Raw genomic sequence first — 25,149 nt, 5'->3', positions numbered from 1 at the left:
ACGGCATGAAAGGCCCAGCTAAAGTGAGGGGTCATGATTTTAAAGGAAGCCCAGATGGCACGCACAGTTGGTTGCTCTCCAGCTGTGTTCAGCTGCAGGAGTCCAGGCACAAATTAGGTGAATTATACTTAATTCAGATTAAGGTTATATCATGTGGGTATGTGGCAGAGAGAGGGGTGCCAGGGGTTTGAGGTGTGGGGGAGAGAGAGATTATAGGGGCAGACCGTGAAATAGAAACTGGGTGTGGAAGAAGGGAAGTGGAGAATGAGGGATGATGGAAAAAGTACGTAGTTGGATCATCGAATTGTAGGTCCTGTTTGGAGTGAAAAATGGCTGGAATTGGGTCATAGAGAGGAAGTGAGTGGGAAAGAGCGGAGGTAGTGTTTGGGGAGGAGATGCTTGAAATTGAGAATCTGAGATGGTGGCGTTGGCATTGGCGGGGTCTGGAGCAGCGCTGTCCAGGGGAAGTGCAGTGCAATGCGGCTGAGCTGCCTCCAATGCCCGGCTCGGTTGGAATCTTCTCTGTCATGGTTTCAGGACTACGGTGGAACAGATTTATCCAGGACACTGCATTTTGTCGGGGGGGAATTGGAGGTAGCTATTCCCTCTAGTGGAGAAAAGCACAAGATCTCCATTCCCCATGCGTTTTTTTGAGGAGGGGATTCAGGAGATACAAAGTCAAGACTTATGAATCATCAGTAAGCTTTCAGACCCTTGGGTTACAGTTGACAGTTACTGATTACAGATATCAACATAGAGAACACAGTGGCCAGTCTGTGTCAGGGTCTGCTAAACATCCCGACGCCATGCTGACGTCAGATGCAAAGCTTCATGCATTTTTAGCTACAGATTGTTTATAGTTAACTAAGGGATAAGAAAAGCGGAGCAAGCTCTAAAGCATAATATGCATTCTTTAAATCCAGTTCCCATGGGAATGCTCTCAGTGGCCTTTGCTCCTGTCTGCCACACAGCCTTTCAGTTTTCTGCTGAGACGTAAAGACCTCCCGGGGTGGTGTGTGTGGTGGGGGATGCCTGGCTCACAGCTTGGGCTACAATCCCCGAAACCACAAGGAGCGGTTCCCCACAGTGCAAGCCACACATGGAACAAGTTTTCGAGAAGCTTTAAAAGTAAAACTAAATGGTTGAAATTAATTTTAATTTATTTTATGTATCCCAATAGATCTAAAAATGTTATTTCAACAAGTAATATAAAAATTATTGAGATAGTTTACTGTTTGTATCAAGTGCTGGGTGAGGCAAAAGTAGGTTTACAGTTCCTATGGAAAATAACAATAATTAAACAATACAGGAATAATCCGTTTCACCTACTAACAACTGTAAACCTACTTTTGCCCCACCCTGTATCAAATACAACATACGAGAGAAATTTTTTCTTATCTTATTGAGCCACATTTCAAGTGCTCAGTGGCCACTTGTGCCGAGTGGCTACTGTACAGCTCAGAGCGTGTGAGCCTGAGGTAGGGTCTAGGATTTAACAAAGCCGGAGTATTTCTGTGTGTTGGCACCTTAAATGCTACACCTCTGTCTTTCTCAGCAGAGAGAGAGAGAAAACACACTTCTTGTTTGTCCTGGAGCCTTTACTTCCTCTGTCCTGGTGCTTCAGGTAATCTCCACGGAAAGGTATCTTTAGGGTTTGGAGGTAAGAGTTTCCTAGAAGAGAATGGAAGAATCCAGGCCTGTGTATACAAATTTCTAAAAATTTTTAATAAGCCTATTCTTCAAAATCCACTGGTTCAGTTGGCAGGGAATAGCACTAATTAAAGGTGAACCGTAATAGCTCATTGGACAGACTAAAACAGAGTTCCACCTTGTCAAGATATTTTGAAAGCAGCCTCCTAAGTAGCACGGTGACTCATCCTTGTCCTCTTCCTTCTAAAGGAAGGTGGAGTGGTGCCCCGTGGTTACAAGGAATTGGAAAAGCCTATGTTTTAATTACTATTCTGCAGCTTGCTGACTTCTGACCATCAAGTCTCTCTAAGCCTCAGTTTCCTGACCTGTAAAACGCCTTCTAGGATAATTGCAAGGTGAATCAGAGCACTTGGTGGGTAGAAAGTTCTCGGTGAGTGATGTCTTTTAGCCTCTCTCCTTTCCTCTTCTACGTTATTCCCAAGGATGTTTTTCAGACATACCTTTGACCACGTGAGTCTCACATCTGAAAGCTCTGGCTTCCCCTACCTACAGAAAGTCTTTAGGATGCTTATGATCTGGCCACGGGCTCCTTTTCAGTCCTGATCTCTTAGGCCTCCCCTGACATTGGCACTTGTTTGTCAGTAAACAAAACTGTGTACCTTGGGCGTTTGATTTGCTGATCCCTCTGCCCTATCGAGACCCAGTTCAAATGTCATCTCTGATTTTGTCCTACCACCTTTGACCCCAGAGGCTCCCTTCCCCGGGCCCAGCAGCAGTTTGTATTATATATCCCTCTGCTTTAGTGCTTATTGCACTAGTCTAGACTGTGCATTCTGGGACCATTGATTCATACCTGAATCTCCAGCAACTAATGTGTTATTTTTTTTTAAAGAATTATTATTAATTGTCTACCACAGGCTTACTTTTAAAGAACAAATATTTTATACTATGAATAAGGGAGAAATTACTTATATATGTATATAGTCTGTTTCCTTTGTCTGGAGTGTGTGGTGTGTGTGTGTGTGTGTGTGTGTGTGTCTGTCTGTCTGATGTCTGGTACCCCAACTGCCATGCCCACCCCCAGCCTGGAAAGCACCTTCTACTTCAAGTAGCAGCTTAAATCTTCCTAAGAGCCTTACCTGACTCTTCTTTGTAGAATTGGGTAAGCTCCTTGTGTGTTTCTTCAATACTTCATATATAGGTCTTCCGTAAGGGCCTTTTCCACCAAGTTACAGTGAGCAGTTGATGCCCCGGCTGGTGTGGCTCAGTGGACTGAGCACCAACCTGCGAACCAAAGGGTTGCTGGTTCGATTCTCAGGGCACATGCCTGGGTTGTGGACCAGGTCCCCAGCTGCGGGCATGCGAGAAGCAACCAAGCATTGACATCCCTCTCCCTCTCTCCCTTCCTTCCCCTCTCTCTAAAAATAAATAAATAAGATCTTTTTAAAAGAAAGGAAGAACAGAAAAAAAATTCCAGTCTCCTCCAGGAGACCATTGGCACCACGAAGGCAGGGACCCTGTCCTTTCATGGAAGCATACCTGGCCCTAGCTCACTGTTATCTCATCGTGAAGGCTGAATACATTTTGAATAAAGGAATTCATAAGTAGAGATTTTTAAAAATAGATACGCTAATGAAGTAAACAAAGAGTTTTCATCACTATTTCTTTATTAAGATCCTTGTCATGTCATAAGCTTTATAATCTTCTAATCTTCCAGAAAGAAGACCAAAGGAAAAGTGGCAGAAATACTTGTATTTATTATTTAATCTGGGTGGTTTTTTTGTGTTCTCTTTCATTTTTTGCAAGACTTAGGTTAAGATGTATTTGTTTTGCAGATATTTTTACAGAGATACGCCTATTACCTAGAAAAATATGTACTTTTTAACTTTATTTTTATTGTTGACATTTTTACAGATGTTCCCCTTTTACCCTCGCCCTTTATTAGGTATTGCTTGAAAGTTTTTTTAAAACCTGATCTTTGAATTCTTTTTCTTTTAGCTTGGGATGTGGTCATGTCAGCCAGACTTCTCAGTGCCCTGGCCGGATCTCATAGTATTTTATCGAAAGCCCGTCGGTGCCGAAGAGTTGCTCATCAAACAGGAAAACCACTTACGGAATTTGAGAGTGCATCATGCAGCATCCTAATAAGAAGTCAGAACTTGGATTTTCTCTTTCCTGATACAGCAGCTGGTGGTTTGAATAAGTCCCAGATTCTGGAAATGAACCAGAACGTATCGAATGCAGACATATTCTCTGCATTAAACACTGCATATTGGCAAGATGTCCAAGTGCACCTTCCAACCAGAGAGTCGGGGACTCACCGGAAAGTGACTCACAAACCAAATCTCTTAGGTCTTAAGTGGTTTATAAAAGTACTAGAGAGGCATTACTCATCTGCATCAGCAGAAACGGTTAATTCTAAACAAGACTTTCCGCACATCAAGAGACCACTAAAAGCATCGAGGACCAGGCAGCCGTCCAGGACCAACCTCCCAGTTCTCTCTGTGAACGAGGTAAAACTGGGGGGGGGGGGGGGGGTGGCTTCTCTCCTGGTAACCATCCACTCTTAAGCCACAGATTGCCACAGCCTTACTGCGAGCCTCAGAGAATTAGCGACCAGCTGAGCAGTTTTTTCATCCAGATCTTCGAAGCCAAATAATAAAACTGGGTTTATCCAGAGGGAATCAAAATCTTAATTTAAGAATTAGTGATACGTGTAAAAGACAAAATATACGCAGTTAAATGTAAAAATATAGTTTGTGGAAGGGTTAGTTATTGGCCTAAGGAAACTTTGAAAGAGGAGATGAGTATTAAATTCAGTCCAGGAACAGTACTATAAAAAACCACCCATTTGAAAAAGAATCAAACTGTAGGAATTCTTTGTTAAATTGGAAATAATTTTTTTAGTAGCTGAGCAGACAGGTAAGCATTCATTGGTCCGTGGTGACTGCATGGCATGGGCAGGTGTTTGCTGTCTTATTCTTTGAAGGCTGAAGAGGGTATTTTCATTCACTTTTAAAAGGTATATGGAAATTTCTCAGAGGTAATCAATCACCTTTCCCCTCTAAATGATTGATATTAGGGTGAGGATCAAGCCCTTTGTTAACTTTCCTGTGTGGCACAATACCTAGAACTGTGCCTGAATAAGTAAGTGTTTATTTGGAAAGGATGGAAAAGAGGCAAAGGGATTTTTATTCCTCGACATTAAAAAATAGGAATGTAGAATATTTAAAACTTGATCAGGGCTGCTCAGTCTGTCAGAAAACAGGTTAGCATGTCTGTCTGAAAACATCGATTCTGAGTAGACCCTAAGCATGTTTAATTTTGTTGTGTGTTTTTACTTCCTTTGAAAAGATGTGCAAACCATCATTATTCATCTTTGGTTTATGAAGTTAGGCGTCAATTAATGATTTTTTGTTTTGGATTCTAGTTTTGTTTAAATTCTTGCATGGTTGCTCTGAACCCAGGATGTAAAGGATGGGAGTGGCGTGAGTACTGCTCTCGCCATTTCTTCCTGCCAGCTCCTGGTTTTTTCTTTTTTTTTTTTTTTTTTTTTTTTTTTCCTGATTCACTACCGTTTATATTATCAAACATTCTTGAAAAACAGAAGCACACTCAGGTACATATCGTTACAATTGGTACAACGATGCACTAAGTGCAGTTAGCAAACAAGAAATGACCAACTTTATATATGTACCACATCCTCCTTACGCATCCATCTACAGGTGGTCATGCAGTTGGTGTCCTTGTCATGGCTGTAACAGACCAGCTGGGTACAGCACAGGTAACACAGCAAAGAGTATTGTTATAACACATATGGTTCAAATGGGTTGTAGAGCAATGAGGGTGAATACCTTCGAAGTTATATAAATGTCTTATCACTATGTTGTACACCTGAATCCAAATTAACATTCTATGCCAACATTAATTGTATAAACATCTGTAACAAGAGACTAACTTTAACTTTATCTATCTATCCTTTTGTATATCTACCTACTGTTCCCTATTAGGTCAGTGTAAACTTCTTTCACATCGCTAAAGATAGTCCTACCCTAAAGCCGCATTATCTTGTTCTGGATCACAAAAGTGATTGAAGGATTCCCAATTTACATTTCAAAAAGGAAACTTCTACTGCTAACCTGACACACGGCAATAAATGTGTGACCAATGCCATTCATAAACTTACATTCTGAATCCTAAAGAAACATTCTGTCAAAAGCACATTTGCAAATGCAAAAAACCCCACACAGGCAAGTTAACAAGAAAATTTGCATAGTAAGAAACTGTTTCACCGGCCTTTCCCACCAGACTGAAGACTCCATCTAGATGTCACTCAGGGTGAAGGGAGTGGTGAGATGTGGCTATGGGGCGACCGCCGGCCTTGGAACGACGGCCAGTCTTATGTTTGGCTTGGGCTCTGGCTTGAGCTCTCTCTTCCTCATCTTTCAAAGCCTCTTCATAAAGGCCTGGGAACGCCGTGAGCTTTGTTTCATTAATCTTGGCCATGAACTCCAGGACTTTCATCTTGCTGGTCTCAGCGTGGGCTCTTGGACCCCACAGGAACTCGTAGCATGGAGGGTAGCTATTGGGCACTCGCCGCTGCACCAGGTATTCTTCCCGCAACAAAACTTGGTTGATCAGCTTCCGGGGTTCCCCAAAAATGAAGTGACATGTTCCATGATAGACGCCTATCATATTCAGGAAATCCCAGATCTCCTCCTCAGTGGCGCGGTTCCCATTCAAGAGGATCACACTCAGAAGAGGCAACAGAATTCCTTTTATAGGAAATCTCCAGCCTGGGCTCAGATTCCCATCGCCGGCGTCATCTTGATCATCGACGAGGGTGTAGAAATCTCCATTGGGCTCTTCTTCTTTCAATTTTAGGCCATAGATCATATCCATCTGCTGAGACGCCTTGCTGAGAATATCCTCAGAAAACTTCTTCCTGTACCATTTGTGTACTACCTTCAACATATCTGCCGTTTTCATGGGCGCCCCCAATTTATAGTGACACAGCAGATACTCGACTAACTTACACGCCTTCTGACTTAGGAGATTAAGGGCAAAGTTCTCAGAGGAAGGTGAGGCCTGGGGGGAACTTCTACTTTTCTCAACACGGCTTTTGGCTTTTCTAGCAGATCTTCTGCGTGAAACACGTGCAGCGGCACTGGTGGTGTCTGGGGCACTCGAAGGTGCCTGGAGAGGTGCAGCACCAGTGGAGCCAGAGGGCGTGCCCCCCAGAACGGAAGAGGAGCAGCAAGCAGCGTCTTCTTCCTCCCCTGCAGAGGCTCCAGCATCCTTAAGACTTTGGGTCTCAGCTCTCTTCTGGCAGCGTTTCTTAGGAGCACGCAGCTTACTCTTGTGACCACGAGGCATGATGGCTGTTGTTCAGGACAGCAGACAAGAGTGAGGGCCAATGGACAGGTGATTTAGGCACCTGCTTGGCTCCTTGTGAGGAACTGGCACGTCTCCACTTCCTTTAACTGGTGGCTGGACCTACAGACTAAGGATCTCACGTCCCTTAGACTTGGGGCCTAGCTCAGTCCGACGGCTCTGCTGGGGCCTCTCGGAGCCGCACGGCAGGGTGGGAGGATGGAAAGGGCCCACTTTCGCTCTCGCAGGGCTGCACTCAGGTCCTCACCTTGACTCGAGGCCCGTCCGAGAACCCACGCTCAGCCGGAAAGCAGCCGTACGCGCCCCAGCTCCTGGTTTTTCGATTGTATTGTTCAGATTTGTGATAGTCGCGGAATTTCCGTATGTAAGTGACTGAGGTGGAATTACATGTGAAAACCTGGATTCATAGCACATACAGAAGAAGGAAGATCAGCTTCCTGTTTTCTTTTGTTATGTCTAGCAGCACAGAGCATAACCAAGTTTCTTAAGAAGATGCTGACAAGGTCAAAGATGTCACTTTTTTTATGTAGCTGTCGGTTGTAAACTATCGAAGAGGCATTATTTCTCTGGGCTGTCCTTATACTTGGAAGCAATTTTCATCTATTCCATTTTTTATTTTTCTGTAGGATTTTTTTTTTCTGCTTCCAGGAGAGGATTTGAAGTAGATTTTCAAATTTTAATACAGTTTCAAATTAGATAATAAAAGCATTACATTTACAATAGAGCAAACAACCGACATGGACAAAGAAATAAATGTTATTGAGTACCTGGTATGAATAATTCATTCAGTTGAATTTGTAGTTCTGAGACTCCCAGTGATTAAAGAAAGGAGGAAAGCCTCCTGGGTTATATATTTCTCGTTGTCTGGTGGTGAAAAAAAAAGAAAAACATAAAAATGTCTCACAAGAAATAACTTCCTCCATCACCAAGTTTAAGGAGTCATTGATATCCTAGGTCCTTTATATAGGAGAGATTATGTAACATAATAGATAGGACTTCAGTTGGAGTTTTGCAAAAACAGAAAAAATAGAATGTCTCCCTAAAATCCCAGGAAAATAGCAGAAAGATTTACATTTCTGAAAACCTTTCTAAAGTGATCTGAAATAATATAATTTTGGAACGTTATTCTCTGATGATCTTACTTTTTATGGGTGAACTCAGTCTTGAGATGTGACTAGGTACTCTATTCCTAGAGGGCTGGCTTCCCTCTGCCCCAAAGACAGGACCCCTCCATCTCCACATGGGCGTCATGGAGAGTCCTTTGTGGAGCTATAGCCCTTTCTGCCCCTCTGGACTGAGAGGGGGAGGGACTGTCCTTTGTGCCAAAAGGCAGGCATGATGTGTGTCATCCCCCACAAGTGCTCCTGAGCACGCCACTTTCCTCTGCCACATGGCATGCACTCAGAAGTGACAGAATGAGGTTCGCTGCCCTCTCTGTCAGAATCAGCTCTACCTGGTCCTGTTGGCAGAGATCATAACCTACTGAGACGTTCAACCCTCATCGCCCAGGCTCATAAGTGATCACGGCAACGACCGTGCCACCTGGCATGTCCTGTCTCTCAGGAGCGGAATGCCGGAGCGTGAGGGGCACTGCTCTGAGCTACCCCGGTGCCCAGCTTTCCCACGAACACCCCAGTGTACTGTACATTTAACTAGTGGGTTTTTATTTCTTTTAATGCAATAGAATAAAAAGTATAGGAATGCCTTACAAGTGGTAAAGGTAAAAACTATTGTTTTTATTTTTTTTTATTATTATTTTTTTAATGTGTTTTATTGATTATAATATTACATTTGTGCCAATTTCCCTTCCCTCTGCTCCCCTCCACCCGGTGGCCCCCCTCCCTCCAGTTGTCCCCCCCCTTTTAGATCATGTCCATTAGTTGTGCATACAGTTCTTCTCAACCTCTCTCCGTCTATTCCATTCCCTCCTACCATGATCCTTAATTCCTATATCATCTCCCTCCCTCTCCCCATTCCCCCTCCCTGTTGACCTCCCCCCAATATGTTCCCCGTACCTAAAGTTCTTTTTCCACTCTCGTTGCCTGTTTAGTTTGCCTTTGTTTCAATTCCCTAGCTTCTGTTGTTTCTTGTGATGCAGTTTTCATTTTAGATTTCATTGTCTTGATCCTCCTTTTTCTAAACCAGTCCCTTTAACATCTCATATAACAGTGGTTTGGATCTAATGAACTCTTTCAGTTTTATTTTGTCCTGGAAACACTTTCTCTGCCCTTCTATTCTGAATGACAATTTCGCTGGATAGAGTATTCGTGGTTGTAGGTTTTGGATTTTCATTACTTTGAATATTTCTTGCCAGTCCCTTCTTGCCTGCAGGGTCTCCCTTGAGAAGTCAGCTGATAGTCTAATTGGGACCCCTTTGTACATAATTCTTTTCTTCTCTCTTGCTGTTTTTAAGATTCTCTCTTTATCTTTAATTTTTGACATTTTGATTATAATGTGTCTTGGAGTGGTTCTCCCTGGGTCCAGTTTTTTTGGAACTCTCTGTGCTTCCTGGACCTGTAAGTCTGTTTCCTTCCCCAAGTCTGGGAAGTTCTCCTTTATTATATTTTCACTCAATTTTTCAAGTTCTAGTTCATCTTCCTCGCTCTCTGGCAAACCAATGATTCTTATGTTGGGCCTTTTATAGCTGTCCCAGAGGTTTCTGATCCTCTCATCGTTGCTTCCCATTTCCTCTCGCTGCATTGGTTGACTGCTTGTTCCTTCTCCATATTCCGGTTTGTTGAAATGAACTCTGGATTTTATTTCCTCACCATCTGTCTCGTATGTGGTTTTGTTCCTTTCGTTATGAGTGTTTTTCGCTTCTTTCTCATCTTTTTCCAGATCTTTTGTGAATTCTGTAAGCCACCTGATAACAATGGCCCAGAACTGAGCATCTGACAGGTTTCTTATCTGTTCATCTGTCAGGTTCTCCATCTGTTGCCTGGTGAGCTGTGCCACCGGGATTTCTATAGTTGTCTGCCTCATTTTGACAGATGCGTTTTGTTTTCTTGGGCCGGCTGTAGGGGGCAGTGCCTGTGTACTCGTAATGACCCAGCGACCGGCGCCCTTTGGCAGTCTTTTTTGCTGTGCCGTGGTGCTTTGTCGTCACAAGCCAGCGACCGGTGCCTGTCCGCGACCTATTTCGCAGCCCTGTGGCGCTTTCTTTGGGGGCGGGGGTCCAAGATGGATTCACACAGTTATTCCGCTAGGAGACCGGGATCCGTCCTCCTGCCCCCCTGGGCCTCACTGTTCAAGGCGATGTGGTGGCTGCTTTCCCCAGCGTTGGGGTCGCGAGCTGCCGGGGGTTCGACTGCAGCCGGGATTGTTCTCCCCGCCGCTGTCCCAGGTGCGACCGCAAACAGCACCGCCCCCTTTCGCTCGTCCTACCTGCCCCAAGGGCGCCGCTGGTTTATAACTTCATATGTTGGGCTTCTGTGTAGTTTTATTTTCTGGAATTTCTAGTTATCCTTTGTTTTGAAGTAGTTGTATTCCTCTCTAGTTGTAGAGGGAGACCTAGCGCGTCCATCTAAGCCTCCATCTTGGCCGGAAGTCCAAAAACTATTGTTTAGGGAAGCTTTGTGTCAGTTATTGGGGGGGGGGTGCGCGTATATGTATATATGCACCATGTATGTGAAATGATTTCTCGCCATAGGTTGAGTCAAAAAGCTTAAACCTAAAGCATTATGCCAGTAACATAAAACGTGTCTGGTGTCAATAACGTCCACCTACAGTCTGTACATAACAAGAAAAGCATGCATTTCTTGCTTTGTAATATACACACAACATTGCCGTAACACACTAACGTTCTTCAGTACTAGAATGGGAAAAAAATAAACTTTCCTTTTTAAGAGGAGTGTTCCATCAACGTGTGTGATGCTCTAAAACAAGAATCATATACAGATTTCTAGCCCCATCTGCTGGAACATGTTTTCTGTGGCCAGAAAAAACAACAACAACAAAAAACCACATACTGAAAATGCTGTGGTTTTCTTGGCTTTGGGTTGTTTTGTTTTTAATGTTTTAAAATAGAAAGGCCTAAATTTAGTTCTGAAGTCCAATAACTATTTTTGGTTGGTTTGGCACATTTATTTAAGAACAAGTTATTGACCCCATTTTAAAACCTGAAATTTGTGCTATGTGTGTATATGTATAAAATGCTTAATAAATAATGACTCACTATAAGACGTGTGAAAATAAAAGCTTCTTACAAAGTAATAACACCTTTAGTTACTGGGGAAAAATGCAAAGACAAGACACTCTGTTGCCCTCTTTCCCTTTATCAAATGGATCTAAATACAGTCTCGAAATTTAAAAGCAAAAGAAACAAAACCATAGAAAAGATACGTCTACCAAGTCAAATTGGAAAGCTTTATGAATCACTTGTTAATAGAAGACACAGCTTAAGCAGAGATTCAGGTTCAAGTCTAAGGAGGATACAGAAAGCAATGTGGTAAGCCATGTACGCCATGTGACATTTCTGGAATTTAAAGCCAAACTAAGTAGGACATGGTGAGAGAAGGAAATGTAACAGTCTTCAGAAAATCTGCGCAGATCCTTGGAATGGCTAAGTGAAAAACAGATTGTGTTTTAAATTTTATTTATAATCTGACTATTTGGAGCTCAGAATAAATTTTCTCATGGAAATAGTGATTAAATGCTTTGCCTTGCTTCATTTTTGAGAGTGCAAAATAGTATGGATTTTCGGCACAGATGGTCCTGGTCAGTATCACGCGAGGGTGGAGCTGGCGAGACAGCAGGGAGTGGGACAGGAGGGAGCGGATGGGACTGTGTGGGCTGGGGAACCCGGGCCCCTTCCTCAACCCAAGTCCATCTTCCACTTGATCAAAAGATGGTGGACTGCAAATACTCTCGCTGTTCTGATTTTTGTAATAATCAGGGCAGGCTAAAAATTCGCTATATTAAGGCCATGCATGTGTCCCCAGACCAAGTTCTTTCCCTGGCTCTGGTTTTATAAATGCTGGTGATAAAAAAAAAAAAAAAAAAAAAAAAAAAAACGATGGTGGAAATCTGGATTTTGTGTGAAATTGCTATTTATTGTTGATAGTTCATTCAAATCTTAAAAGCCCTCTGCGAGTCACCTCTTGAGCTGGTCGTTCTCTGGGCCCAAGTTTACAGTCCCGGTTTTAGAGACAGTCGTGCCCTGCCATTTCCGGTAAAGATCCGCCACTGAATCTCTTGACCTTCTGCTTTTCCCTCATCTTCCCTTTGTGGCTCCTGCTCTTCCCACTCCAGCCCAAACTAAGGTGCCAGCTTTCTCAGTCACCGAAGTCCTTCTGGCATCCAGCCTGACGGACAGTGGTTTTTGCTTAGCAAGCTTCAGGCAATCTATCTGGCCTTCAAGAGTAGGGCCAGCACACTGTGGCCTTCTTACCTGATCCGATGCTTCTTAACAGGATTCTCCTCTGTCAGCCAGCTCACTCATTTCCTGTCAGCTCATTTTAACTTTATGGACCCTTAAAAGAACAAACAGTACTTGCAGTCCTAAGCCTTAAGCATGTAACTAACGGACTCCTGTGCTCCAGTATCTATACTTTGGCTGTGTAGATCTGTGTGATAGCGTTCCTACCTTTGTATGTGACCATGGGAATCAGCTTAACTGGAAAAGGTGGATACTACCTCCACTCATCCTGACAGTGAACAGCAACTTCAGCTTTGTGTGGTTTTAATTCTTTTAACTACATTAAAATCATTTTGCTTACGAGTAGATATTTTATCACTTGTAGGTTTTTCAGTTTGCGAGTATCCCTAGATCCTCTGTTAATTCCTTTGCTACTTTTTGAACCACATGGTAGATCTGCGTAACAGCATGAAGAAGAGGCAAAGCAGGGCTAGGCCGTTTCTTGAGAAATGGCCAATTGTCCAGTTACAAAAGAAGGGGGGAAGAAGGGATTAATGTACTACTTTTCTTGAATTTCACACTAGGAATGGAACAGGCAGGGAAAGGATTTAGGAGCTGAAATGAGTAAATCTCAGGAATAAATTTTGATTTAGTGACTCACGAACCTCTTTTGACCAGTGATGGGCCAAAGCAGCCGTATATATCAAAAGGATAGAATCACTAATGTTCAGATCAGCAGATACTAAAAACAAAATTATGAACATGTGACTATTCAGATGTAAGTTACTTGACGAACTTTTTAACCTCCCATAATTTTGATGGTTTAAAAACTACAATCTGAGAAATGTTGAACGTTTGAGCCAGCCATGGTTCTAAGCAGTTGTCATTGATCAGCTTGTTTAAACTTCACAACAACCCTACAAAACAGGCATTATTGTTATTCTGATTTTTTTCAGTCAGTCCGTGCCTGAACTCTTAGCACTTGTGCCAGGTAGCTTTTGAACGTGACCACATCCCAAAGTGAGAAACATATTTTATATTATACATACCTAGTGACCCATGTATACATACTTAGACATACCCAAGTGACACAAAACTGCATACAATAAAATTTATCCTTACTATGAATAATGTACTCCAGTATTTTTCAAAACTGGTTTGGGCCACTAAACTGATACCAGGACTCATTAACGGGTTGACTTACAGTTTGACAAAAACACTGCACTGTGACGTATTACTGTCCATGTGTGTACAGTACAGACAGAAACCATGAACGTTTACATGTACACACAGACGGGTCTCAGTGCAAGAACCAAAGCACTAACCAAACCTGGATGCATTCTCAGATGGACAGAACTTTTTGTTTAGTACCAACCAGAGTAAAAGCTTGGTAATTCTTTTTGTAGGTTTAAAGTCAGCTCTGCTTATACAATACAAGGCTAACGACAAGCTATTCAGTGACCTTAAATAATAATGTTGCTGTGAAAAAGAGTCACGGAAACTCAGGGGAGGAGAGACTTTCTCAATAGCATTTCACCCAGGCACCCGTATGACGCCTTAATCCTCGCACACCTTTTGATCAGCCTGTGCCTGACCCACTGCCAGCGGGGGAGCAGCTTTCCTTGCAGGACAGCCTGTGCTGTGATTTTTGGCTTCCAGGAGCAAGTTCTTCCGTAGATTCAGCTGCAGTCCATCTCCCTGTTGCTGCTGTTCTCATCCTTAATATACCCCTTGTGGGAGCCTTGGAGCTGTTTGAAAAAAATGGTGGCTTTGCACAACGGAGCCCTGTAAGCTGACAGCGACCATGGCAAATACTCCAGCCTCTTGCTAACTGGTGCCATGTTGATGTCCCTGGAACAGAACCTGATGCACTGCACAGCGTTTGCCACTGCGGATGAGTATCATCTCGGCCCTCTTTCTCAAGACCTGACCTCTCGTGGATACGTCGAAGTAACGAGCTTGCCTAGAGGTACATCTTCTTGAACCTGGGGCCAAGTATGTTAAAGTACATTAGAAAGTAATTTTCCTATGCTACTGTCTTAAATATGCATTTGCTTAAGTTTCATTTTCTGTTTAAGAGATGGCATCATAAAAGTGGTCTTGAACCTCTTCATACAAAGGACATAACAAAGATAAATTAAAATGTATTCACAGAGAACTTGGTTCTCAGATTTAAATCAATCAACTCTATTAAGCTGTGTAGCATCAATAGTATATACTTGGGATTACAAAGGCCATGACACTTCATTTCTGTCTCACTAAAAAGTTATTTTAGTGTTACTGAAGAACCAAAAAGGTGATAGAAATGTTGGGGAGAGCCTTTTAAGAAAAATTTACCAGTACAATCCAATACTTTTAGAAAATTAGTTAAAAGATAATCACAATATTTTAAAAATGAACGGAGGATATTAGATAGTATCAGGAAGGATTCTTAAGAAAATAGTCTGCGTTTTATTAAAAATTAAGTAACATGGAACACTGATGAAAATTCATGAATTTACCTCAAAGTAGCAAAAGCAGTAGGTTGAAAACCCTACTACTACAGAGAAGATTTTTAAAAATCATTGATGCCAGAAGAAATAGTTGAAATGTCATTCTGCCTTTTCGGCCTTGATGATCCAAACAGACTTTTTGTCCTATTTGATGGCAAAAACAGACATAATTGACTTAGAAAAACAGAGCTATGTCCAGGGACCCTAAGATGGAAAATTGTCCTTGGCCGTCGGGCAGGGTGGCCCGAGCACCACGCAGTTGGGGGCTTCATGGACCCTTCTCCCTGCTGCATCTTCTATGTCTGTTTACATTGCTCTTGCCTGCGTAGGTGAACTTCGCCCTCTGTAGGACTTAGGGCTAAGTTAAGTTCCCCAGAAAAGGCAGTTTAGGATTGGGTCTCTATCCCTGTGCCCCAGCCTCTACCAGGAATTCTGAAACTTTGAGGATCCTAATTTTAGGTTAAGAAATTATATATACTTTTTACATACTAATGTTAGTATGTTTATTAATTGATAAATTAACATTTAAAATTATATTATAAAATACGTACTTATAACAATTACTATGCTATTATAAAGGTAGCTTCTTATTGAGTATTGTATATGAATATATATTTAATAATATTCAAAAAGTTAAAATATTTAAATGTTACTGATGACTACAGTAGTAGTTCTCATAATTAACTTTGAAGTGGTCAGTAGCTTTGTTTCTGTATATTTTCTGTTACCCACAATTTACACGATTCATTTCAAATTCAGGAAGATTAGTAGTTTGAGAATTGTAAATAAAATGGTATTTAAAGGATGAGACTATATTAATGGATCTTTACATTTTATTTTAAGTTAATTTGGTAGAAAGAAGTTTACTTCTTGAGCCCCAGTTGTATTGAAACTAAGACTTTAATAATTATTAACTGCACTGGTAATTACTGCATCAGAATGGGTATGAATGAGCAATTTCAAATAGCACAATAATAGTATCACCGGTTGTTGAATGTTTTGTGAAAGTAATTTCATACGGCCTTTTCGTGTTCATGTAGTAAATACTTGGAGAAACCTTAGTAGAGAGGTGGGCAGTGTGTTACGGAGTGTCTGATGGTCTATGAAGAAATGGTCGTGATTTCTTGATTAAAAGTTTATAGGGGGCTCTCAAACCTTGTGTCCCTTCATGACATCGCTTTTCAGTCAGTTGTTTTAAATCACAGACGCATCAAATATTTTGGTGATGGGTGTGGAAAGTTCTGCAAAAGAAGGTGATCCTGGAACAATGTTCTTCTTCAGGTAAGACAAGAAAAAAACCTCACTGGCCTCTGGTCAGGTAAGGTGGTCCCTCCGCTCTCAACAGTAACTGGCTTCAAAATGTGCGACTTAAATTCAGCCTTTGATTCTTATTAATATCTGGGAGGGTTTGTCAGCTTAGGAATCTTCTGGTAAATCCTCTTGTAAAATAATTTTTTAAACCAGGAAATAATCTTCCCCTGGCTGTCTCCATTTGTAAACCTGGATTTGCACTTACCAGGGAGAGGTAAAGCGTCCTGTTTCCCTGCATCTTCAGGGCCCTTGCTCCTCAGACTCAGGCTGCCTGCCGTGCTGTCTCTTCTCCCTCCTCCTCCTCACGCCTGGAGCTCGTTAGCCCAGGCTTTCGCCCACTACCTGTCCAGAGACTTCTAACTCATATACACTTATTCCTTTATTTAAAGGTGGTTTTCATATCAAATACTCCAGAGTAGCTGAGGGGAAGCGTAATGAGAATAAAAACCGCTCAGAATAATTCCGTATTATCCCCGCACCACTTCAGAGAGGCCTGTTATTCCCATATTGCAGCCGGGGAGTAAGTGAATTACCCACCACTGGGGGGCTGATCGGTGGCAGACCGGAAGCAAAGGGAACATCCATAAGGATCCAAACTTCGACGAAGTTTTTGTGGTCCTCATCCTTGTTGTTGATGCTGACTGGAAGCCCTGTCATTGTTCCTGTTGATGACTCACCTTTCTTTTGATGTTACTTTGGAGATAATCAAGAATTCAGCATTTAGTCCAAGTGTAATGGTGTCCCCTTGGCCTCAGTGAGGCGTTTGATTTCTCCCCTCCTCCAGGTGAGCGCCATCCATTAGAAACATAATACAAGCCACAGATGCAGCCTCACCTGAAATGATATGTTTTCCGATAGCCACATTTTTTAACATTAAAAAAGATGAATTTAATTTTGAGCAACACTAATAATATCATGTAATGCCAAAAGTTAAATTAAATGGTGCATTTTATTTAATGCAATATACATAAAATATTAACATTTCAATGTGTACTTGGTCAATAACTAATGAAATTTTACATTTTCTTCCCTAAGAATATGACAGGGTAATTTTAATGTTTTTTTTCAATTACAATTTACATTCAGTATTAGTTTGTATTAGTTTCGTGTGTACAAAATTTTACATTCTTCTTTTCATGCCGAGTCTTTGAAACCTGGTGAGTGTTTTGCATCACAGCATCTCTGTGTCGGAACCAGGCATATTTCAAGTGCTCAGTGGCCACAGGAGGCTTCTGCATTCCACAGTGCAGAGCCCAGCTCCAGGCAGAGGGCACACAGTGCCCGAGGCCTCCCATCTGCCTAGCAGCGACTCTCTGAATTAATGCTCTGCCTGTGGCTGAGTACCTCTTAGATCCCCGTTCTGAGACTATCTGCTCGACTGGTCTCCTGCCTGTTTTCTTACCCACCGCCAGTCTTTCTGTTACAGGCAGGATGATTTTTCAATAGGTCATTCTGATCACCGAACTCTCCTGCTTAATATTCTGTGGCATTTGACCCAATTCCTTATCAAAGCACAAAGTTCCTGAGGGGTTGGCTCCTCCCTGCCTCTACCCTGCGTGCCCGTTACTTGTGCACATCCGCAGCCATTCAGACTCCTGGCTGTTTATTCTGAGAGGCTGCCCATGGCGTGCCCTCTGCCAAGTTACCTCCTCTCATTCTCCCCTTTGGCTAGTAGCTCTGCTGGGCCTTTGGGAACTGTGACCCTCCGAAGCACATCTAAGTATATGCCGCCTGATTCTGTTAGAACACTGATCACATGCGATCGTAATTGGTGGTCTGGGTGTCAGTCATTTCTAGATTGGGAGATCCTTGAGGATAGGAACTAGACCATACTCATCTTTGTATCCCAGATGCTCAGCATAGGCCCATACATACACTAAGTGCTGTGCTTAAGAAATGTCTGAAGATTGATAACAGGGCAAGCGTAGTTTTATCTTCCTTTCATTTCCACCTTTCCTTCCTCTAGGGAGATAACCCAGAGCCTTAATTTCCGTTTTTTTGTTTTGTTTTTTTTACTACCTAAACAGCTCAGTGCATCAGACTTCAGAAATGAAAACAAGTCGGTTTATAGTTTGGGGGCTTTAAATTCTATTAAAGCCAGAATTGGACGCAGAGGGCTGCTGTGGCTTCACTATACAGTAGCTCTGCTGTAAGCACTGTAGGGACGGGTGGCCTTGCTCCTCGGGGGCCTGTGGCCGCCTGAGGCTTTAATTGATCTCAGTCTCTTTATCCCAGACTATGAAAAGCATGACCCTCCATTCTCTTCTGATAGCCGAACCTATCAGAGAATTTAGACGAATCTCAAAAATTTCCTTACTCTGATTTTCAGAATTGAATCAGGTATGAAATAGTCTAGCTACACCAAGTTATATGAGGCAGGGACCCCCAAAACCCGGGATTTATTTATAAAAAATTGTGTATTTATTCCCACATGTTTAAACTTCAGTCACCTTCAAAGCACTCTCCCTCTGATGCAAGACACCTCTCAAGACGTTTTTTCCACTGCTCAGAACAGTTTGAACTCATCAATTTTAATGCCTTTTAGTGCTTCTGCCATTTTTGTTTCACCTCTTTCACCTCAGCAAAATGTTTCCCTTTGAGCACTTTTTTCATCCAGGGACACAAAAAAGACTTGCTCAGGAGGGGAATCGGGAGGTCGGGCACAGGGGTCACGCCATGTTTTTGGTCAAACTGCTGAACACTCAGTGCAGTGTGGGCAGGTGCACTGGTAGATCACCCGTCATGAAATGGGCAAATGCACTGAAAGACTCTTCAAAACAAACTCACTGAGGCTGAATGCAGCCCCTCACAGCAACTCCAGCTGGTGCACTGATACAGGGGGGTTCCCAGAACACTTCCCTAGAGGGGGAAGCCTTTACTCCAAGGGGCCTACCCTCCAGAAGATAACTCTGGTTTGTTTTGTTTTGGGCGGGGGGGGGGGGTCGGTCCTCCCTCATACAGTGTTACGATAAGTTATTCTGAAAACCAGGAGAGAATTTTTGAGAGGTCTGGTTTTATCAAGAGTTCAAAGAATAGTTCTTGTTTTGGCAAATCCATCTAGGAACCATTATGTCAAATCAGTAATAAATCATATATTTCTTAATTGCATTCTGGATACATTCAGGAAATTATCTCTAAGCATGGCTTTATGTTTGGCCCTAAAGAATGTATTCTACCTTTAACTTCATTGATTCTTTTATTCTTTTAAATCAGGGAAGGATCTGCTGTGTTCTGGAATGTGACAGACAAAACTGTAAGTATAAATATATTATAAAAGTATAAAAGTACAGGTTTCTGAAAATGAATTGTTAATTAGCACTTGACAGTCTGAGCCATTGGAATATAAATTAACAGATAATCCAGTTAATTTCTCTGCATTATCTGATATTTATCCTAGCAATTTTATCTTCCATAATATTTTTTTTGGCTTATAAATTCCTGCATTCTCCATTCTCTGAACATATGGTAATTTTTAGAGAATCAGAACAATCCCAGCTACACTACAGACAGAAGGAATATACTCCGTACATGATAATCTATAAAATTAATAATGTACACACAGTTAACAGGAAGCTGGCTGCTCTAATTTTTAGATCAGTTTTCTAGAACTTTATCATTTACAGGAAATAATTTCTTCAGTATCCTGATTGGGATACTGAAGAAATTATTTAGTACAACCTTTTTTAGAGGCAATTTGATAGTACATGTTAAAGCTTACTATATTTAACTCAGCAATTTTACATCTAGAAAGTTATCCAAAGGAAATCAGTGCAGTTACGCATAATGGATGATGTATAGAAAGGTTCATCAACACATTGTTTACAATAGCAAAATTGAAAAATAACCAAAATACAAAATTGTAGGAAGTCCAATAAACACTACGAATTTAACTACAACTATAGTAAATGTAGATTATACAACAGCTCTTAAAAATCATGTGGAAAAAGACTTCTGGCCAATATGGAGGCCTGGACAGATACAATGGGTTTCCCTCAACAACTAAGAAGGAATACAACTACCTCAAAACTAGAGACAACTAGAAATTCCAGAAGTCGAGCTGCATGGAAGTCCATCAAACAAAGATATAAAGAAGAATACTCATCCAGACAGGAGGGGCGGAGAGGAAGTTGTGTGGTGGCAGCAGCAGCGGCAGTGGCAGGCCAGCAGAAAGCACAGTCACATGTTTTAAAAACTCGGGAGGGACACCTGGGGAGTGTTCCCAGCTCCTGACTAGACCACGCAGCTCACAGTCCGAGCACCGGGGAAAATCAAGCCTCATTGCTTCTGACTGTGCAAACCAGTGGGGGTTGGGGTGGAGGAAGAAACTGCCAGTCTCTCAGCAGAGTCCGCTTGTTTAAAGGGAACATCCGTAGACCCACCCACTCTGGAAACAATGGCCAGGTCAACAGCTAGAGGGGCACCAGTCCCATACGGAAATGGGAGAAGTACCTGGAAAAGGGGCAAGTGCTGGGCACACCCCCCACATACAGTGCCACAAAGTGGTGAAACAGGTCGTCCTGTACTGATGAACCCCTAAGGCTCCGCCCCTTACAACGTAACGGGGGCGACAGCTCTGCCTAAGACACAGAGACAAACACAGGAGCCTGTCAAGATGAGGAGACAGAGAATTCTGGCTCAAAAGAGGGAACAGATCAAGGTTCCATTGGGAGAACTAAGTGACAAGGAGATAGCCAACCTAACAGACACAGAATTCAAAACACTGGTGATAAAAATGCTCACAGGCTTGACAGATATGCTTGAGTACAGCAGACATGTAAGGGAGGAAGTGAAGGCTATGCTAAGTGAAACGAAGGAAAATCCACACAAAACCAATGGTGAAGGGAAGGAAACTGGGGTTCAAAGCAATGCTTTGTAACATAAGGAAGAAAAGAACAGTCAACCAGCACAGAGTGAGGAAACAAGAGTTGAAAAAATGAGAAGAGGCTTAGGAACCTCTGGGACAACTTTAAACATATCAACATCCAAATCATAGGGGTGCCAGAAGGAGAAGAGGAAGAGCAAGAATTTGAAAACTTAATGTGAAAAAATAATGGAAGAAAACTTCCCAAATTTGGCTAAGGAAATAGACATTCAAGTCCAGGAAGCACAGAAAGTCTCAAACATGTTAGACCCAAAGAGGGACACACCAAGACACATCATAATTAAAATGCCAAAGGTGAAAGATAAAAGAGAGAATCTGAAAAGCAGAGAGTTACCTATAAAGGGGTGCCTATAAGACTAACAGCTGATTTCTCAAAAGAAACTGCAGGCAAGAAGAGACTGGCAAGAAGTATTCAATTTGATGAAAAGCAAGGACGTACAACCAAGATTACTGTATCCAGCAAAGCTATCATTTAGAATGGAAGGGCAGATAAAGTGCTTCCCAGACAGGTAAAGCTAAAAGAGTTCATCATCACCAAGCCATTACTATATGAAATGTTAAAGGGACTTATTTAAGAAAAAGATCAAAACTGTGAACACTAAAATGACAACAAACTCACAACTATCAACAACTGAATCTAAAACGTAAAAACAAAATTCAACTAAGCAAACCAGAACAGGAACAGAATCATAGGTATGGGGATCATTTGGAGGGTTATCAGCTAGGAGGGAGAAGGGGAAGGAATGGGGAAATGGTGCAGGGATTAAGAAGCATAATCGGTTGGTACAAAATAGATGGGGAAGTTAAGAATAATATAGGAAAGGGTGAAGCCAAAGAAGTTATATGCACGACCCATGGACATGAATGAACTAAGGGGGGTGGGATTGCTGGAAGGGAGGCAGGTACTGGGCAGAGGGGAGCAAAGGGGAAAAAAATTGGGACAACTGTAACAACATAGTCAATAAAATATACTTAAATAAATAATAAAATGTTAAAAAAAGAAAAAAAATTATATGGAAAAACATTACTAGGAAATGGTGGAGACTGTGTTTACTATACAGTTATATTAAAAGAGCCTGTTAAAAAATACACCAATAGCAGAGCTGGTTAAAAAACCATACTTTATACAAACCCAGTTTTACTAAGAGCAAACACATGCATGGGAAGGTGGCTGGAGTGGTTTCCTAAAGCAAAGGGAAATATAAATGACCAAGAAATATAAGAAAAAAATACAAATGGCTATTTGAGGTCATATAAAAGGCTGACAATACCCAATGTTTAAAGAAGGCTCTCATAAATGTTTGGATTCTAAAATTGGGGGAAAAATGTGTGGAGAGCAGTTGAGGAATATTTATAAAAATTGTGCGTGTGCATGTCTTGATCTAGCAAATTCCTAAAGAAATAGTCCCACCAGCCCGTGAAGATACACACATAAGGATGTGCGTGCCTTGCGGTTTCTGCATTACGGAGAATAGTCTGGGAAACATGCGTATGCACACTGTGATCCCCTTTTCTATGAAAAGCAAAGTAAATGTACATATACACACACGTAGAAACAAGCCTGGAAGGCTGTGCACCCGATCTAATGTGTGGCGATGAGGAGCCCACGAGAGCAGAGAAGACCATCACTCTCTGCACGCACCTCTGTGTTAAAGCATTCAAACCCTAATATTGCTGGTGGTTTGCAGTGGGCTGTGGGATAATGATTTTTATTTTCTTCTTTACGCCCATTTGTGGTTTCCAAATGCAAAGACAAGTGAATATATCTTCCTGATGAGTCTCATATCAGTGAATCTGCCTTTTCCTTAAAAACTGAACAATGGAAGAAATGTTGTCAAATGGAATGAAGACGTTATAAGCATTAACACTGTAACAGCCTTCTGTACTGAAGGAGTCGAATAATTTCTGGTAAATTTTCCTTTTCTTCTAGATGAAGCATGTATTGCAAATTCTAGAAAAACATGAAATTGAGCCCTATGAAATTGCATTGGTGCACTGGGAAAATGAAGAGCTTAACTACATAAAAACAGAGTAAGCAACTTATCAGATTTACAAAAAGCACTTGGAACAATGAGGTAAAAGTAGTAAAGGAAATAAACGACTTATGAATTTGGAGACTAAGAAGAAAAGTTAATTGTTACAAACATGAAACCTAAAAATACAGGGGTGGGCAAAAGTAGGTTTACAGTTCATATGGAAAATAATACAATAATTAATAATACAAGAATAAACTTGTGTTTCGCATATTCACAATTGTAAGCCTACTTTGCTCACCCCTGTATACTAAATATTATGGGTAGACATCACTTTTTTTACTTTCTCAGACTACGCGTAAGTTAAAACAAGTAGATAGAATAACCCCAACATGGTAAGGTTTTTAAGCAGCCTAAATCAGTAAAATAGTATGCCTTCAACCAGAATGAACCCCTCAGATTATTCCAGTAGTTTTCTCTTAAATAAATCCATTTTCCCTGTTGATATGTTTTTGGTATGGTGGGAAATGTAATGAGGGGGTGATCCAAGAGGACCATGTGTAGAAATGGGGTCCTGACATACTATTCCCAGGTAAGGTACATGGGTGGGCAGCTGCTAGCTGGTGCCTGTCTCCGCGAGGAGTAGGAAATGAAGAGAGATGTTAGGGGGAAAGAGAAGGCAGCAGGAACCAGGCAGAGAGGTCTTTGTCCTCAGAGAGCTGCTTGTCTAGGAGAACGGGGAAAAAAGTCTTGTGTTAAGAAAGGAAGTGATGAAAGCCACGCTTTAGGAACATCGGGAAGAGACCAGATAGGATAAGCGCGAAGAAGCAGGAGCCAGTAAGCTTAACTGCTCTCCCTGTGCCAGGCACACTTTGCTTTTCATGCACATTTCATTGAGTCCCGACAGAGATAAGGAGCTTTCTCTGGTGCCCAGGGGCGCCTGACCAGTGGGTGAGGACAGGGGCCCAGAGTGCCGGTGGTCGGAGCGGAAAGTACAAATACAAACTAAGAGAAACTGCAAAATGAGGGGCTAACAGAATTTTATTCATTATTAATCCTTGTGGCCGTAGTTACCATGGGTCCCCCTTCTGTGCTCTGCCTCCAGATCAAACGGTTACTTAGGAGGCACCTCTCACCCCACACATACACACACACACACACACACACACACACACACACACACACCGCCCACAAGCTCACCTCCTCCAGTCCAGGGAGGAGGGAAGTCCTTCACTCTTTGGAGCCCAGATTCAGTGGTTTGCTTCCTGACCACCGCGCGGTTGTTACGTGGTTCCTGCCTCTGACCCCGGATGTCCGCTGCCTCACTCAGCTCTGTGGCGTGGGCTGAGCTCCTTCCTGAAGCATCTTGTCACCTCCACTTTCTTGTCTTTGTTTCCCTTCACCTGACGCGGTCAGAGCAGATTCTGCCTGTCCACCCCCATCTCCCCGGTCCCTCGCCGAGTCCTCTACGTGTATACATTAATTCTTCACAGCTGCTCAGCGTCCCCCCACCCACATGTCAGTGTGATTTTAGGTTACACTGTGTGTATATACATCTGTATTCACCATTTTTTAGTTAACAGTTTATGGTGATGATTTTCCCTTTCCATTAATTTCCTTCCAAAATATGCTTTATAGTTCTTGTCGTGTGGGCTACTATAAATCAGCCATTCTCCTATTGAACATTTAGTTTCTTTCCTAACTTTTTACTCTTAAACATTGGACCATAACGTTTTTTGTACACAATCTTTCTTTGCATCTTTTGTTTCCTTAGAATAAATTTCAAGAAGTGGAATTACTTGGATCAAAGGGTATGAGAACATGTATAAGACTCGTGATAGAAATTACTAAAATGACCTCTAGAAAAATTATGAGATGACTTTTTCAAAAGAAAACAAAGTGCTTTTTAAGATTTAGAAGATCCATTTCTTTCCCTTTTCACAGGGGGCAGTCGAAACTTCACCGTGGGGAAATCAGATTAAATTCAGAGCTGGATTTAGATGAGGCCGTTCTAGAGAAATTTGCTTTCTCAAATGCTCTGTGCCTTTCGGGTAAGTTAACACTCCTCATCAGAGAAAGGGTTACATAATT

At 42.0% G+C, this 25,149-nt stretch overlaps 2 protein-coding genes and 1 non-coding gene across 4 annotated transcripts in view; 2 read left to right on the top strand and 1 right to left on the bottom strand.

Moving 5' to 3' along the window:
• RMND1 (required for meiotic nuclear division 1 homolog) overlaps positions 1–25,149 on the top strand; it is a 39,506-nt gene that overhangs the window by 2,390 nt on the left and 11,967 nt on the right. For both annotated transcript variants that reach the window (XM_090279983.1, XM_090279984.1), the window contains exons 2-7: positions 3,649–4,163; positions 14,261–14,369; positions 16,098–16,173; positions 19,417–19,456; positions 23,016–23,116; positions 25,003–25,109. In XM_090279983.1, the coding sequence (XP_090136109.1) occupies positions 3,663–4,163; positions 14,261–14,369; positions 16,098–16,173; positions 19,417–19,456; positions 23,016–23,116; positions 25,003–25,109 (934 nt within the window). In that variant the 5' untranslated portion in view covers positions 3,649–3,662. The remainder of the gene's footprint in view (positions 1–3,648; positions 4,164–14,260; positions 14,370–16,097; positions 16,174–19,416; positions 19,457–23,015; positions 23,117–25,002; positions 25,110–25,149) is intronic.
• LOC150007962 (melanoma-associated antigen B2-like) lies at positions 5,980–7,026 on the bottom strand. Its single transcript, XM_090280144.1, has one exon. The coding sequence runs from the start codon at positions 7,024–7,026 to the stop codon at positions 5,980–5,982; it is 1,047 nt and encodes a 348-aa protein (XP_090136270.1).
• On the top strand, positions 11,899–12,031 carry LOC150007961 (small nucleolar RNA SNORA72). The gene has a single exon (XR_016512102.1). It is a non-coding gene; the product is annotated as a small nucleolar RNA SNORA72 (small nucleolar RNA).

Source organism: Furipterus horrens, unplaced genomic scaffold, assembly GCF_987537825.1.
Source record: "Furipterus horrens unplaced genomic scaffold, mFurHor1.1.pri manual_scaffold_6, whole genome shotgun sequence".
NCBI classification, from domain to species: Eukaryota; Metazoa; Chordata; class Mammalia; order Chiroptera; family Furipteridae; genus Furipterus; species Furipterus horrens.
This window is presented reverse-complemented; position numbering and strand designations above follow the sequence as displayed.

Coding starts and splice junctions, on each gene's coding strand:
- LOC150007962 (XM_090280144.1), bottom strand. CDS start 7,026: ATGCCTCGTGGTCACAAGAGTAAGCTGCGTGCTCCTAAGAAACGCTGC.